Genomic DNA, 15,175 nt, shown 5'->3' with positions numbered 1-15,175 from the left:
GACAAGGCCCCCTATTTGCTCAGTCCTCAGAGGCTTTGAGTCTCTTACAGCCCTAGATAGGGCACCCGGATGCTTAGCTCAAGCTGTAGCAGCTTGTGCGTTTTAACTTGAAGTCCTCAGTTCAATCCACATTTGCCGGCTAAGGTGACAGACATTGCACTAACACAGGCCACAGCAGGCAGCCCAGGGTTGTAAGCATGAGTTGAAGTACCAGGACTGAGATTTCTATGGGAATTGTCCATCCAAATTCCACAGGCTGCTTTGAGAAGTCATAGCTCCCCAGATGTAGATGTCCACCGTGAGCCTTTTGCTTGGACTCCTTTAATTTCAAGAGTTTAGGGTAATAAAGGGACAGGTGTCACTGGGATGTAAGCAGGGTCTTGAGCAAGCCAATGGGACTTGGTTACATGTTCTCCTCTTAGACCTTACATCTCCCGCTATTAAGCAGGGGTAACTTGGGGCTAGATTCACAAAAAGATTTAAGCACCTGTCACAGTTAGAGGCCTAAATCCCAGAATCAGGCCCTACTGGGATTCACAAATCCCACCTCAGCTGTTGCTGAACTGTGCAGGTTCCTAATCTCACCCAATGCTTAAGGTTTTGCAGTAAAGGTTCCGTAGGCACCTGTCTCTGCCTCTGAGCATGTGCATCTGGTTATTTAAGTCCTAGAATGAGGCTCCAACTAGGGGAAGTTCTGCATTCTTCTGCCTATGGGGCCTGACCTGGTAAACATGCTCAGAACTTGCCTACCAGACTGGACCCCATGTGCAAACTCACACACATCAGCTGGACCTCCCTTGTCACTTTTATCCTAGCACCTAGTGTCCTGCGGTGTGGGGGATCACTGGTTCAAGTCCCACCTCCATCTGAGAAGGAACTTGAACAGGCATTTGAGACCTCTCAGGCAAGTACTCTGATGGCTGATCTACAGGATGTTCTAGTATGGAGCCTTCCTCAGTCTCTCCTGTGGAAGCTTTCCACTGCGGATAAATAATTGCAAAAGTCATGGAGAGAGAGGAAGAGAGTACAAGCATGAGAATGACTCCGTAGCCTGAGGGCTAGCACAGGCAAGGGAATTAGGGGCTCCCGTGGTTAGAGCAGTCACCTGAGAGGTGGCAGATCCCTGTTCAAATCCTGTTGCCTGAGGAAGAGAGACTTGGATGCAGAGGTGTGCCACATCCCAGCTGAATACCCTACTCACTGGAAGAAGTTATTAGGGAGCTGCTGCTGAAGCTTCCCTTAACAACCTCCTAGCTTATTGTGAAAGTGGCATAGGTGCCTAGTGCCAAGAGAGGGTTTGCAGCTGAGAATCTCAGGAAGAAGGAGGCACCTCCATGCAGCCTGGATTTAGGTGCCAAACTCCCTGAGAGAGTGGGGCTTAGCATCTACCCTTTTGACTGGCATCTCCTATTGGCTAGCTTGAGCAGGGAGCCACGTAGCATCCTGGCTTTTGTGAATCCCATTCTGAGGTGCCTCATTCATTGAACAGGGAGCTTAGGCACCTACCCCGAGCTATTTGAATCCAAGTGATTTTTTCTAGGTGCCTAAAAGTTAGATGTAGCTGATGCCACCTATGTTTCTTTGTGAATTTAGCATTTGGTGTCTGTGCAGCAGCAATGCCATTAATGCAGGATTGAATGTCTCTGGACTCCTTGTGTTGCTCATCGCTTTTACGTGTTGGGTTTATGCTGGAACCCACCATAACTGTTCTCTGCTGGCTCAAACTCCAAAGCTCAGCACATGTAGAAACTTACACTAGGTATGTAAAAATATCTGCTTCAAAGGAAGAAATACTGACTCAGTTAATGAAACATAGGAGATGGCTGAGAAAAACACTGACTAACAAGATAAAAAGTTGCAAGGTTATTTCTGAAGCATTTCCAATATGTATTTTCTATAGGGTCAGGTGTATTTTAAATAGATGTGCAGTACATTTTACTGAACAGAGGATTAAAAAGTATATTAAGGTCCATATTGTCCATTACAGAGGCTGCTCATAGGTAAGGAGATAGGAAACACTACAAGATTGTTGTAGGGAACATAGGTCATATTTGGATTTAGGCCTGAGTAACTGTAGTTGGTCAAAAGTACTTGCAAGTTGCATTTAGAAACTAGGAGATGTCTACAGCAGCTTTCTGACTTACAGTCAAAAAGATGTTAGGGTAAGGTCACTTACTGGCCCTAGACTCTTCCCCTGGCTCTGAGTTACTTCCCCAGTTTTGTACTTAACTCACTGTTACGAGGGCGTGTGGGAATGAGTGAATGTGGAATGTGAACAGTCATTAGTTATATTTAAACAATGAAGACATTTATGTCTTGGGCCTAAGTGGAAGTTTGCCTACCATTTCCTTATTACATGGTATCTTCTTGCATCCTGTTTTTGAGAGCCATCTGTTTGCCCTTCGTAGTAAACTGCTCTCAGACATGTACATTCTAACCCGGAATCTGCAATATGACTTCAAGGTCCAGATGCCAAATCATTGGTCCACACTGAACTATAGGCAACATGCTGGAACCCTTAACTGGACAAGGGTCCCCTGGGGTGGAGCAGAGGAGTCACTGATTCCAACCAAAGATGCCAACTGTGCAAGAAGGAAGGGAAGCAGGTGGGGAGACTCTTTCGCATCAACCTGAAGTTGTGTCTTGCTCTTGGACCGGCCATCCAAAGAACGAGAGATGAAAGACTCTGACCACTGGCAAAGCCAAGCCTGGAGCCTGTAACAAAGAGAGAGGAAAAGGCTGAACTTTTCCCCACCACATGTGCAACAGCTCCAAACTACATCTTATCAATAAAGATAATGGTAAATATCAAGCTACTTCCAAGGCCAGTCACATGAACTTAAAACTTTGAAAAGAAGATGTGAAAATCCCTTTGTTGAGCAGTGTAAGGACACTCAGATCACTCCAATGTCCACTAGTGTGTGTGCATGTGTGTTGTGTGTCTTTCTGTGTCACTAAGTGTTTCTCAGAGTTGACACTAAAACCCCTAAGTCTGCTATGTGAACAGGAAGAGATCTCTGTGTTAAAGCAGTGTCATTCTAAAGCTGCTAAAAGTGTAGGACTCTAGAAATTATGCAGTGTCTATGCCAGACTGCCAGAAAGATGCAGTCACTGTGTTAAATTGTGGAGAGGGAATAGGCTAGATAAGTAGATCAGCCTTTCCAGGCTACTGTCCCCTTTCAGGAGTCTGATTTGTCTTGCATAATCCAAGTTTCACTTCACTCAAAAACTCCTTGCTTAAAAAATCAGAAAAAATACAGAAGTGTCAAAGCACACTATTACTGAAAAATTGCTGACTTTCTCATTTTTACCATATAATTATAAAATAAATCAATTGGAATATAAATATTGTACTTACATTTCAGTGGATAGTATATAGAGCAGTATAAACAAGTCATTGTCTGTATGAAATTTTAGTTTCTACTGACTTCACTAGTGGTTTTTATGTGGCCTGTTGTAAAACTAGACAAATATATAGATGAGTTGATGTACCCCCTGGAAGATCTCTACATACCTCACGGGGTACACGTATCCCTCGTTGAGAACCACTGGGCTAGATAAACAAAACTTTCATGTGATTTCTGTGACTGGTGAGCTTAATGGGACAAATCAGCTAGAGGAGGAAGTTACCAGGAAATCATTTTCAGAGCTGTGATTCCCCAAAGCTAAGGCAAGGAATAGCATCTGCATTTAACAAGACTCGTAGCTAAATAAATTAAATCAAAGGGAAATATTTTTCCCCTTAGCCTTCCTGTAAGACCTTAAGAGAATTGGTTTTCTTAACTTGTTCATTATAATTTGATTTAGTTACTAATTGTAGTAATTGGTGAGACTGATAAATTGAACCATTGACTTATTGATTGTATTTTAATTAAACCTTAATTTGACTGTTGTATTGTGCCATTGTAAATTAGGTTAGGAAAACTGTTAGATTAGCTAGTGGCCTATTTTGCTTGTTCTAGAACTGCTTACTTAGTCTTTTTAATAAATTTATAAAAGATGCCCTGAACTGGTTTCTCTCTCAAAACTTCAACACAGACAACATGACCTACATAGAAGATAACAGTGAAAGCATTTAAAATAATTCTTGAGCCCATCCTATATTTTAATTACTTACAAAATGCTCCATTATCTCTCTCATTGTATTTGTGGAGTTTCCTTTGAATTCTTGCTTTAGGGGCATGAGTTATTTCCCTCTGGCGATCAAGCAGGGAGTTCTGACCCACAGACACCTCTGAGACAGGATCAGCATAAACCTACTGACTAAAGTCCCATGGGTTTGGAGGTGAAGGGGGACAGAGCCAGAGAATGTGTCTATCACCCCTGTCTCACTCCTCCAGCGTTCCTCCTCCTCAGCTTCAGAAGGGCTTCAGAGGAGCTGGAGAAAGTGGAATCAATGCCTAAAGAGGGTCAAAAGATGAGAGGAAAGTGGACAGGGCCCTAGCCTGGGAGTCAGGAGATCTGGGTTCTATTTCCAGCCCTGCCAGTGAACTTGGGAAAGACACGCTGAACCTCTGTGCCTCTTTCCCCATCAGTAAAGCAGGGCTAATAATACTCATCTCCCTCTGTAAAGCACTTGGAGATCCCTGGGTAGAAAGTGCTAAACCACCACTAAGTATTATTTTTATTTTAATGAGAAACATGAGCAAGAAATAGCAATTAAATGTGTCCTGATAAATGTAATATAATCTATGTGGGGGTATTATAATCTGAAACTAGAAACAGCTGGTATGAAATTAGGAATAGCATAATGTCGGTGCATGTCAGAAATATATAATAGCAATGGCTTTTGGAAGGATGGTCTTTTGGTTAAAGAATTGGTGTGAGACTCAACAGATCTGGGTTCAAGACCTATCTTTGCCATATACTTATACTTCCTGTATAAATTTGGGTGAGTTGCTTAAACTCTCTGCTTCTGTTCACCATCTGTAAAATGGGGATAACAATATTGCCTTCCCCCTCCACCCACCTTTGCTTGAGACTGTAAGCAGTGATTATCTCTTACTATGTGTTCAGACAGTGCCTAGCTCGATAGAACCCTGATCTCACCTGGAGCATGTAAGCAGTACCAGAATACAAATAAATAATAATAATGAAGTGTATTAAAATATGGAACCATTTCCCAAGGGCAATGATGGAAGCCTCATTGTTTGCATTATTTAAAAGTAGACAGGGCCAAACACTTGATTCTGTATGAAACAGTCTTGCTTTGTCAAGGAGGAGGTGGACAAGATGCCTTTAAAGGTGTTCACCATCTCTAATTTCTATGATTCCGTCTGAAGGATCTCACTATATTTTGATGACATATGGGCTGGAATATCCTATAGTACATTAATGTAACAAATAGCCATTATCTTCCATTTTATGGAAGATACTGTACAGCATGATATATTTGTGCCTGTCTGTTTCTTCTTTCAAAATGTTACCTTTCACTGAAAGATGGCTATCCAAAAGTTTCCAGTAACCTTGCAGTGCATTTTGCATAGTAAATCAATGGAATCTGAATTACAATACATTGTCTTCGGTAGCTGTTTTAGGCTGTGCTGCTGGAGTGTCCTGCTGTGATAGAAAACATTTGGATATCAACACAGCATATATATGATCATGTATGACATTTGTCCCAATTTTTTTTAAGTGGTGCAAGAAAGATTTTAAGTGCGCTGGCCCATCTGTTGTTAATGGGATCTGCATTGCTAACTCCTTAAATATCACTTTGGAAACTTATCCAATGTGTTTCAGAGTAGCAGCCGTGTTAGTCTGTAACCGCAAAAAGAACAGGAGTACTTGTGGCCCCTTAGAGACTAACAAATTTATTTGAGCAAACAGCTCACGAAAGCTTATGCTCAAATAAATGTGTTAGTCTCTAAGGTGCCACAAGTACTCCTTTTCTTTTTACCCAATGTGGTTGTTTGTGAATGCTGAGTATCATCTGCTTCAAAAAAGTAAAAATAAAATAGACATTAAACATCTGATCTGAAATTATACGAACAAGGACGTTCAGAGTCAAGACTGAAATAGTTGCTTTATCTTGCTCCTTTGTGTCCTGCCATCCCTGCTCATGTGACATTTGTAAGGAGGCCTTGGGTGATTTTAGAAGCTGGCTTGTGATTGCAATTTGAGTCCCTCCCACCTGGCCATGCCCTGTAAGAAGGTTCTCTGCTGCAGGACTACGTCCTCCGCAGACCACAGGCAAAAGAAGGTATGTGACTGAGTTTCAGCCTTATCTCTGAATTCCTGATATTTATTGAACGTAGGAGCAGCCATCCTGGAACACATGTTTGGTTCAGAACGTCTGCTCTCTTTCTTCAGTGATTGATTTTTATAAGGGACAGAGAGAACTGTTATGCTAATCTAGTCTGCCCTCTTGCATAGAACAGGCCACAGAATCTCACTCAATGATTCCTATATGTAGCCCAATTGCTTCTGGAAGTGGCTTCTATTGAATGCTTTAGAAGCTGAAAATCCCCCAGAATGTACCTGGCCATTTGCTGCCCCGCATAGGTAGGTGGGAAGGAGTAGATTCCTGAGTTAAGATATTGATCAGTTCATGCTCTAAAGCATCCAGATAATAGTTATATAGCTTGCAGTTCTGACTGCTATAATTCTAACTTGTCTTGTATCTGAATGGCTTTAGATTTTTATATTTGTTTTAGATATGATAGAAACAAAATTAAAAATCTCTCACTCAATTTATAAATGTGTAGGCACTTTTTAAAAAGTGTTGTTATTTGGTACCTAGCAGCAATTTAGCGTCTTCTTGATTAAGTAGATTATTAATGCTGGGACCTTTTTAAATCCACCCTTCTGATGCATCCTGAGTCTGCATTTAGGACTGTATCCATTCCCCAATGAAGTCAATGGAAGTTTCCCATTGTGCAGGAACAGGGTCCTTTGGAATTACCTACTGCTAGAGATCTTTCAAAAGTCTTTGATGCTAAGAATGGAAGCATATGAGCTTGGCAAGATGACTGTATATGAAATAAATCAGTTTTCAATACATAGGACCTAATTCTGGTCACACTTACACCAGTTTTACAGTAGTGTGACTCCACTGACCTGATTTACACTGGAATAAGAGACCAGAATAAGGCCCATTCCTACAAAACACAAAAGGGGAATCGCCAACATTATAAAGTAGAGGCTAAAGTAGAGATTCTGATTTGGGTTACACTGATGTAAATCAATCACAGATTCTGATCTCAATTACACGAGTGTAAACCTAGAGTAATTGTACTAAGCTCAGTGGAGTCACTCCAGATGTACATCTGGGTAACTAAGATCAGAATGAGGACCTAATTTTCTGTAAACATTTCTATTTATTTTTTAAAAGCAATGTCACAGTGGCAGGACATCACAAAGGTCCCAGAAGTTTAACTTTTCAAATTTGTCATACTCCAGTGACTGGAAATTTAGCTGTTGTTGGTTGTTTTCAGGGCTGGCTCCAGGCCAGTTTTTCAAGCAGGTGCTTGGGGTGGCATTCAGATTGGGGCGGCAGTCCGTTTCCCATGGCAGCAATTCAATGGCGGTGGCAATTCAGCAGAGACTGCTTGGGGCGGCAAAATTGGTAGAGCTGCCCCTGGTTGTTTTAAATCTGGAAAAGCTATCATCAGCTTCTGTGAGTGAGGAGCTTGCATGTTACATTTTAGTCCTCAAATATCTGAGTCTCTGATGAATATTCTGGCAGCCCCTTAATGGCTGCATGGAATGGCAAATGGGTCCACTACAATTAAATAACAGAGTTGTTGCAGAGAGCAGGGGCCTGATCCAAAGCCCAATGAAGCGAATGAACAGCCTCCTATAGACTTCAATGGGCTTTGTTCTGGTCCTCAGTGTGTATATTTGTAAAACCCAAAAAAAAGATGTCCCTTTAGCTCTTGATAACCACATACTTCTCTTTCACTTTTCTCTTCAGGATGGAAGGAGCAGTTTTATTGGACACCAGCTTGGAGGGGTCATGGAGGTGCCAAACAGCAAGGACCAGAGAGTGAAGTCAGCCAGAGCCATCCAGATCACCTACTACCTCCAAACCTATGGCTCTGTCACCCAGGGCCTCATTGGTGAAAAATGGGAGAGTGAATTCTGTAAACTGATGCGCAAGCTGCAGCTGGATCACCAAGATCTGCAGCTCTACTCGCTGGCATCCTTTAGTCTTTGGAAGGACTTCCACAAGACCAGCCTCCTGGCCAGGGGCAAGATCTTGGTGAGCCTGATGCTCATTCTACTGACTGCTACGCTCTCAAGCTCCACGAAGGACTGCCTGCGTGGCAAACCTTTCCTGGGACTATTGGGGGTAGTGACAATCTGCATCTCCAGCATCACTGCGGCAGGGATATTTTTCATTACTGATGGAAAATATAATTCTACGCTGCTGGGAATCCCCTTCTTCGCTATGGGTAATTCTTTCTCTTCATAATAATGGGATTAACGCAATTTAATGAGAGGGTTGCAAATTACATCCCAGGGTATAAAGTGCAGAATTTACCTTTAGTGAAAGTCCAGGTCCTTTCCACCTTGTTAAACTGACCCATCCTTTACCAAAACAATTAAAAATTAAATGAAAATCCCAAACAAAACAAAGTAACAGACAAAAAAAAAGAGTGAATGACATTGTTGGAACCTCAGCCAATATGAGAGCAGCAGTTATATCAATTCCTGTTACAAAACAAAGGGGGAACTTGTTATCAAAAACTAGTCTGCTCAGCATAGAAAATGGATATTTGTTGATGTGTCTTTGATGGAGGGCCAGTGGGAAGAGTAAGGAGTGACTGCAGGGAGTGGCAGAGAAAATAATATATAGCATCCTCTTTGGTGAGGCTTTCTCCTTCATTTGTGTGGGAGGTGGAGGAATGGTTTGGTTCATGAGTGGGACTGAGAGAGAGAGAGGTGATGACAGCCCTCATGTCATAATAGGGAGCATAATCCCCCGGCTTGTGAAATTTAGAGACCCTCTGCTATGATTTGCTTGGGACACACCATGAGGCACAAGTTTCAGCTAAAGAGCAAATGTCTGGACCCATTTTTGAAGGAAATTGTTTGTTTTAGTGCAGTATTTTAAGCATATGTCAATTGCATTCATTTAACTCTTTGATTGCAAGATTCCAGGCTAGGGAAGTAAGCTGAAGAGGAAGATAAAGCAGTATCCACAAAGATGCTGCCACCTCATTTCTCTGTGCAGTCAACAAGGTGAAACATTGTAGTCTCACTGCACAGTGCATTTGAACATTTGTGTTCCCATTCATCCTAGGTCTCAGTGGAAGGAGAGCGGCCCAACTTGACTTAGGGGTGTGTGTGGGAGGGGGACGGAGTCAAGGCTGCTTGACAGGGGAATTGGAGTAGACTTTTGGGTGGAGAGAGTATAGAACTGGGAGGGGGTGGGGAGCCAGGAGAGGACCAACACAGAAGGGGCAGAGTTATGAGAGAGAGAATCATGTCTGTGATTGTCTGTGGAGTGAGGGTGGGAGGCTGAGCTGGTGGTGGGAACAAGGTGCAGAGCCAGAGGGGAGGGAAGAGGAGAAGAACTGCTGACAGACTACATCATCTTATGCTGTTTGCGTGTCTGCACTCAAAATCAAGAGGCAGATAAGAGAGGGTTAGGGTTAGCTACCTCCACAGGTGCATCCACCGGGGGTTGAAAGGCACCTCCCCGCGTTTTTTTACTATTCTGCCAATTTCCCCATACATGGCTCCAGAGTTTTTCGGTCCTGCATTCATGTTTTTGATGTAGAGCTCCCAGGCTCAGTCCTGGCAATGGGCCTGCCCAAGGGATCATAACACAAGTGGAGGCACGTACACGAATTTGAGTTCCGTGGTAGCTCTCTGGATCTGCATCTTTACATGATGCAGCCACAAGAGGGAGGACAGAGTCTGACACTGGAATGAAACTGTGTTACAGAATGGATTGGGGTGCCTTGGTTTACCATTTAGGGTGGAAGACAGAACTCTGTTAGTTTGCTAGCCAGAGATTAAATGTACTTTTATGTTTATTTGCAGTGTTCTGGAGCTCACATCTACCAAGAAAGGGATCTTTATGAAATTGCAAGGAAATATTCCATAGGATTACATTGTACTTGCTTTGGGTTTGGAGGAACTAAATAAATAACCTTTTTATGTATATTTCATCCAATAATTTCCAACTGATTTGTAGACATGATTAGATGAATGTTCACATGTCCCTGAGAGCTATAGTAGGTAAGTTTTATTTTTTCCAGAGGGATAAACTGAAAGACAAGAATTGTGACTTACCCAAGGTCACATGGAGGCCTTCTCCTGCAGTCAAGTGCCCTCTACTCCCATTAATAACAGTGCCAGTTGATGATACAAAATACTTGTCATCAGATACCCAGGACCATGCAGGATTGGGCACATAATAAACCAATAGCAGAGCTTTGAACAGAACCCAGCAACTGCAGTTCACAGTCCTGAGCTCTAACCATTTAGATCTGGTCCTATATAGTCTCTTAGGTAGAAGAGTGTCCCAAATTGTGCTTCCACAGAGCTGTATGTCTGTACAGAGCATTAGTCCTGCCTGTGTTTTGGCCACTTCCTGTTCTCACTACTAGCAGCTCCTACTGTCAATTTTGCTTCCTCATGCCCTCCTCCTTTTCTGTTGTATTCTGTATTCACCTATTAAGATCCATATCTGAAGCCCATTGGTATGGAAAGACTCCCATTGATTTCAGTGGGTTTGGGTCAAGCACTTAGACTGTAAATTCCTTGGGAGAGGAACGGTCCTCTATTATATGTTGGAACAGCACCCAGCATAATAGTCTCTTGCTCCGGACTGGAGCCTTTGGATGCTACCATGATACAAATTAATAATACAGACAAACAGCTACATGAAAAGAATGTTATTCAGGTTGCAAAGTCAAGGATTTGAGAATTCAGGAATACTAGATTTATGCTTCCCTGTGCAACTTTAATTTGCCCCCCTCGCACATCTACCTTGTGTACTGAATGAGGCCGGAATCCTGTATGTTGATATATATTTTTAAAAGCATGTGAACATGTAATTAATCACTGTGTCATAATGCATATGTACAAGGGAGCTGAATTAAAGGTTGCATGACATTTCTTAATGTTTAAGGGTTTCACTGTGTCAGTTAGATAATACTCTCTGAACAGATCTTTTAAATGCAATTTACTAAGATGTTTTAAAGGAAAAAAGTACAAAGAAATTATATTATGTACATACTGCACCATCTGCAAGATTTCAGCTCTGACCTTGCAGAACAGACCATCACTTGAGCTGCAGGACTACCAACATTAACGGTTAGCAGGAATGGTTGTTATCCTGGAGGGGGGAAGGCGCCATTGAGGCCACATGTAGTGTCCAAGTGATGGGAGTGGAGGGCTGGCCCAGTCTAGCTATCTTCTTCACTCCCCCGGAGGTGGGCAGCTTCTGCCCAAGCGAAACCATCAGGGGAGGAAATTGAAACATTGGGGCCATATGATAGTCTGATGGAAGAAGCCCTGTGCAGCCTGACTCTTCCCCCCAGCACTTCCTGCCACCTTTGTAGTATCTGCTGCTGCTTCTTTGGAGGCAGCCTAGACCAGATTCTTTAGAACGTTTGTGTTCAGTTAGCATTGCAAAAAACATTGCAAGACTCTTATAAATGGAAAGTGGTAGGCAACCTAAATAGAGGAGTCGCCACCAGCTCCCGCTATAATAAAAAGGAACTGCTAAAACATTGGGTTTACTGGACAGACCTCCCCAGAGTGAGAGCTCTTTTGTTGTTGTTGTTGTTGTTCACTGGGTTTTGTTAACTGCTGTACTACCAGAAACACACAGTTTTGTGAATCCAGAATTTGGGACAGTTCTGCCTTGGATGTGATTATGACTTGACTTTTGGGACAATCAATTACTGGTTCTGCAGGAGACTAGCAGAAATTTGACTGAACGTTGAATACTTGGGGAGAAGGCACCAGAAGAGCTTTCCCAATAGTCAGGATTCTGGATTGTCTCCAATTTTATCAATTTTCTACAAATCTGGAGTATAGCTTGTCATGAGGCTGATTTTGTTATGGACCGTTGCATTAGAAAATCCCTAAGAGATGGGTATTTAAGGCTAGGTAGTCAAAACATCGGGTACCTATTATGTGCCTAAACAATGTTCAGTTAGCTTTTCACATTTTCCTTTTAGGATTTAGGGTCATAACTCACAACACAATTTCAGAATTGTTATATGCATGCCAGAGGTATGCTTTTCCACGTCTAATTATCACAAATTAACATAACCAGATGGTTAAGGACACGATTGAGTCATTTTACCTCCATCTTGTTGGTCTTAATGCATATGAACCAGATTGCTCTAATGAAGCTACACCAATTTGCACCAGCTCAGGATTTGACCCTGTATTTTTGAAATTCACATATATTAACTGTATTGTTTTACAAGGTACTTATTCTCAGTCATATAGTGTTATATGGACTATTGGCAATTATAGTATCAAAACCTATAACTGCAATATAATGACAGTTTCAGAGTAGCAGCCGTGTTAGTCTGTATTAGCAAAAAGAAAAGGAATACTTGTGGCACCTTAGAGACCAACAAATTTATTTCAGCATAAGCTTTCATGAGCTACAGCTCACTTCATCAGATGCATTCAGTGGAAAATATAGTGGAGAGATTTATATACATAGAGAACATGAAACAATGAGAGTTACCATACAGATTGTAACGAGAGTGAACACTTAAGGTGAGCTATTACCAGGAGGAGAGCGGGCGGGGGGGGCAGGGGAACCTTTTGTAGTGATAATCAAGGTGGGCCATTTCCAGCAGTTGGCAAGAACATCTGAGGAACAGTGGGGGGTGGGGGGGAATAAACATGGGGAACTAATTTTACTTTGTGTAATGACCCCATCCACTCCCAGTCTCTATTCAAGCCTAAGTTAATTGTATTCAGTTTGCAAATTCATTCCAATTCAGCAGTCTCTCATTGGAGTCTGTCTTTGAAGTTTTTTTGTTGAAGAATTGCAACTTTTAGGTCTACAATCGAGTGACCAAAGAGATTGAAGTGTTCTCCGACTGGTTTTCGAATGTTATAATTCTCGATGTCTGATTTGTGTCCATTTATTCTTTTATGTAGAGACTGCCCAGTTTGACCAATGTACATGGCAGAGGGGCATTGCTGGTACATGATGGCATATATCACATTGGTAGATATGCAGGTGAATGAGCCTCTGATAGTGTGGCTGATGTGATTAGGCCCTATGATGGTGTCCCTTAATAGATATGTGGACAGAGTTGGCAACGGGCTTTGTTGCAAGGATAGGTTCCTGGGTTAGTGATTCTGTTGTGTGGTGTGTGGTTGCTGGTGAGTATTTGCTTCATGTTGGATGGCTGTCTGAAGCAAGGACTGGCCTGTCTCCCAAGATCTCTGTGAGTGATGGGTCGTCCTTCAGGATAGGTTGTAGATCCTTGATGATGCACTGGAGAGGTTTTAGTTGGGGGCTGTTTGTTGTTTCTTTGTTGGGCCTGTCCTGTAGTAGGTGACTTCTGGGTACTCTTCTGGCTCTGTCAATCTGTTTCTTCACTTCAGCAGGTGGGTATTGTAGTTGTAAGAACGCTTGATAGAGCTCTTTTAGGTGTTTGTCTCTGTCTGAGGGGTTGGAGCAAATGTGATTGTATCACAGAGCTTAGCTGTAGACAATGGATCATGTGGTGTGGTCTGGATGAAAGCTAGAGGCATGTAGGTAGGAATAGTGGTCAGTAGGTTTCCGGTATAGGGTGGTGTTTATGTGGCCATCACTTATTAGCACCATAGTGTCCAGGAAGTGGATCTCTTGTGTGGATTGATCCAGGCTTAGGGTGATGGTGGGATGGAAATTGTTGAAATCCTGGTGGAATTCCTCAAGGGCTTCTTTTCCATGGGTCCAGATAATAAAGATGTCATCAATGTAGCGCAAGTAGAATAGGGGCATTAAGGGACGAGAGCTGAGGAACTGTTGTTCTAAGTCAGCAATAAAAATGTTGGCATACTGTGGGGCCATGCGGGTACCCATAGCAGTGCCACTGATTTGAAGGTATACATTGTCCCCAAATGTGAAATAGTTATGGGTGAGGACAAAGTCACAAAGTTCAGCCACCAGGTTTGCCGTGACATTATCGGGGATACTGTTCCTGATGGCTTGTAGTCCATCTTTGTGTGGAATGTTTGTGTAGAGGCTTCTACATCCACAGTGGCCAGGATGGTGTTTTCAGGAAGATCACCAATGGATTGTAGTTTCCTCAGGAAGTCAGTGATGTCTCGAAGATAGCTGGGAGTGCTGGTAGCATAGGGTCTGAGGAGGGAGTCTACATAGCCAGACAATCCTGCCAATGCCTGAGATGATGGGGCATCCAGGATTTCCAGGTTTATGAATCTTGGGTAGCAGATAGAATACCCCAGGTTGGAGTTCCAGGGGTGTGTCTGTGCAAATTTGTTCTTGTGCTTTTTCAAGGATTTTCTTGACCAAATGGTGTATTTTCTTTTGGTAACCCTCAGTGGGATCAGAGGGTAATTATACTCACTGCACTAGAAAGTATCACTGATTCTTAGGCAGTGTCGAAGTCCACACTGAGCTGCATTTGGTTCATCAGGCTGACGCAGTTAAGGCATGTCAGTTTCTGTAGCCACTGGCACACAAGGGAGCGACGTGGCTAGCAGCATGTCTGTCCACTTTGGACTTTTTCAACCCAATGGAGTTCGGAGTGCGGGAGGGGGCTCTGAGCTGGGGCAGGTGGCTGGGGTGTGGGGGCTTTTGAGGGCTCCAGCTAGAGGTGCAGTCTCTGGGGTGGGCCTGGAGAGGAGGGACTTGGGGTGTAGGAGGGTGGAGCTGGGGGGTGGAGCTGAGGAGTTCGGAGTATGGGAGGGGGCTCCAGACTGAGGCAGAGGGTTGGGGTGCAGGCTCTGGGCTGGGGGTGCAGGTTCCAGGGTGGGGCCAGAAATGAGGGGTTCAGAGTACAGAGGGGGCTGTGGTCTGGGACAGGGGGTTGCTGTGCATGGAGGAGTGAGGGTTCCAGCTGGAGGTGTGGGCTCTGGTGTGGGGCTGAGGATGAGGGATTTGGGGTACAGGAGCAGGCTGGAGCAGGAGGTTGGGGTGCGGGAGGGGTGAGTGCGCTATCTGGGGATGTGGGCTCTGGGATAGGGCCATGAATGACGGGGTTGGGCTGAAGGAGGGGGCTCCAGGCTGGGG

General features: G+C 43.4%; 1 protein-coding gene across 2 annotated transcripts in view; it reads left to right on the top strand.

Moving 5' to 3' along the window:
- The window catches only part of PTCHD4 (patched domain containing 4), a 120,406-nt gene that overhangs the window by 29,800 nt on the left and 75,431 nt on the right, over positions 1-15,175 (top strand). For both annotated transcript variants that reach the window (XM_038396727.2, XM_038396726.2), the window contains exon 2: positions 7,913-8,393. In XM_038396727.2, the coding sequence (XP_038252655.1) occupies positions 7,913-8,393 (481 nt within the window). The remainder of the gene's footprint in view (positions 1-7,912; positions 8,394-15,175) is intronic.

Source organism: Dermochelys coriacea, chromosome 3 (genome assembly GCF_009764565.3).
Source record: "Dermochelys coriacea isolate rDerCor1 chromosome 3, rDerCor1.pri.v4, whole genome shotgun sequence".
Classification (NCBI taxonomy): domain Eukaryota; kingdom Metazoa; phylum Chordata; order Testudines; family Dermochelyidae; genus Dermochelys; species Dermochelys coriacea.
The sequence above is the reverse complement of the archived record's forward strand: the minus strand, read 5'-3'. Positions and strand labels throughout refer to the sequence as shown.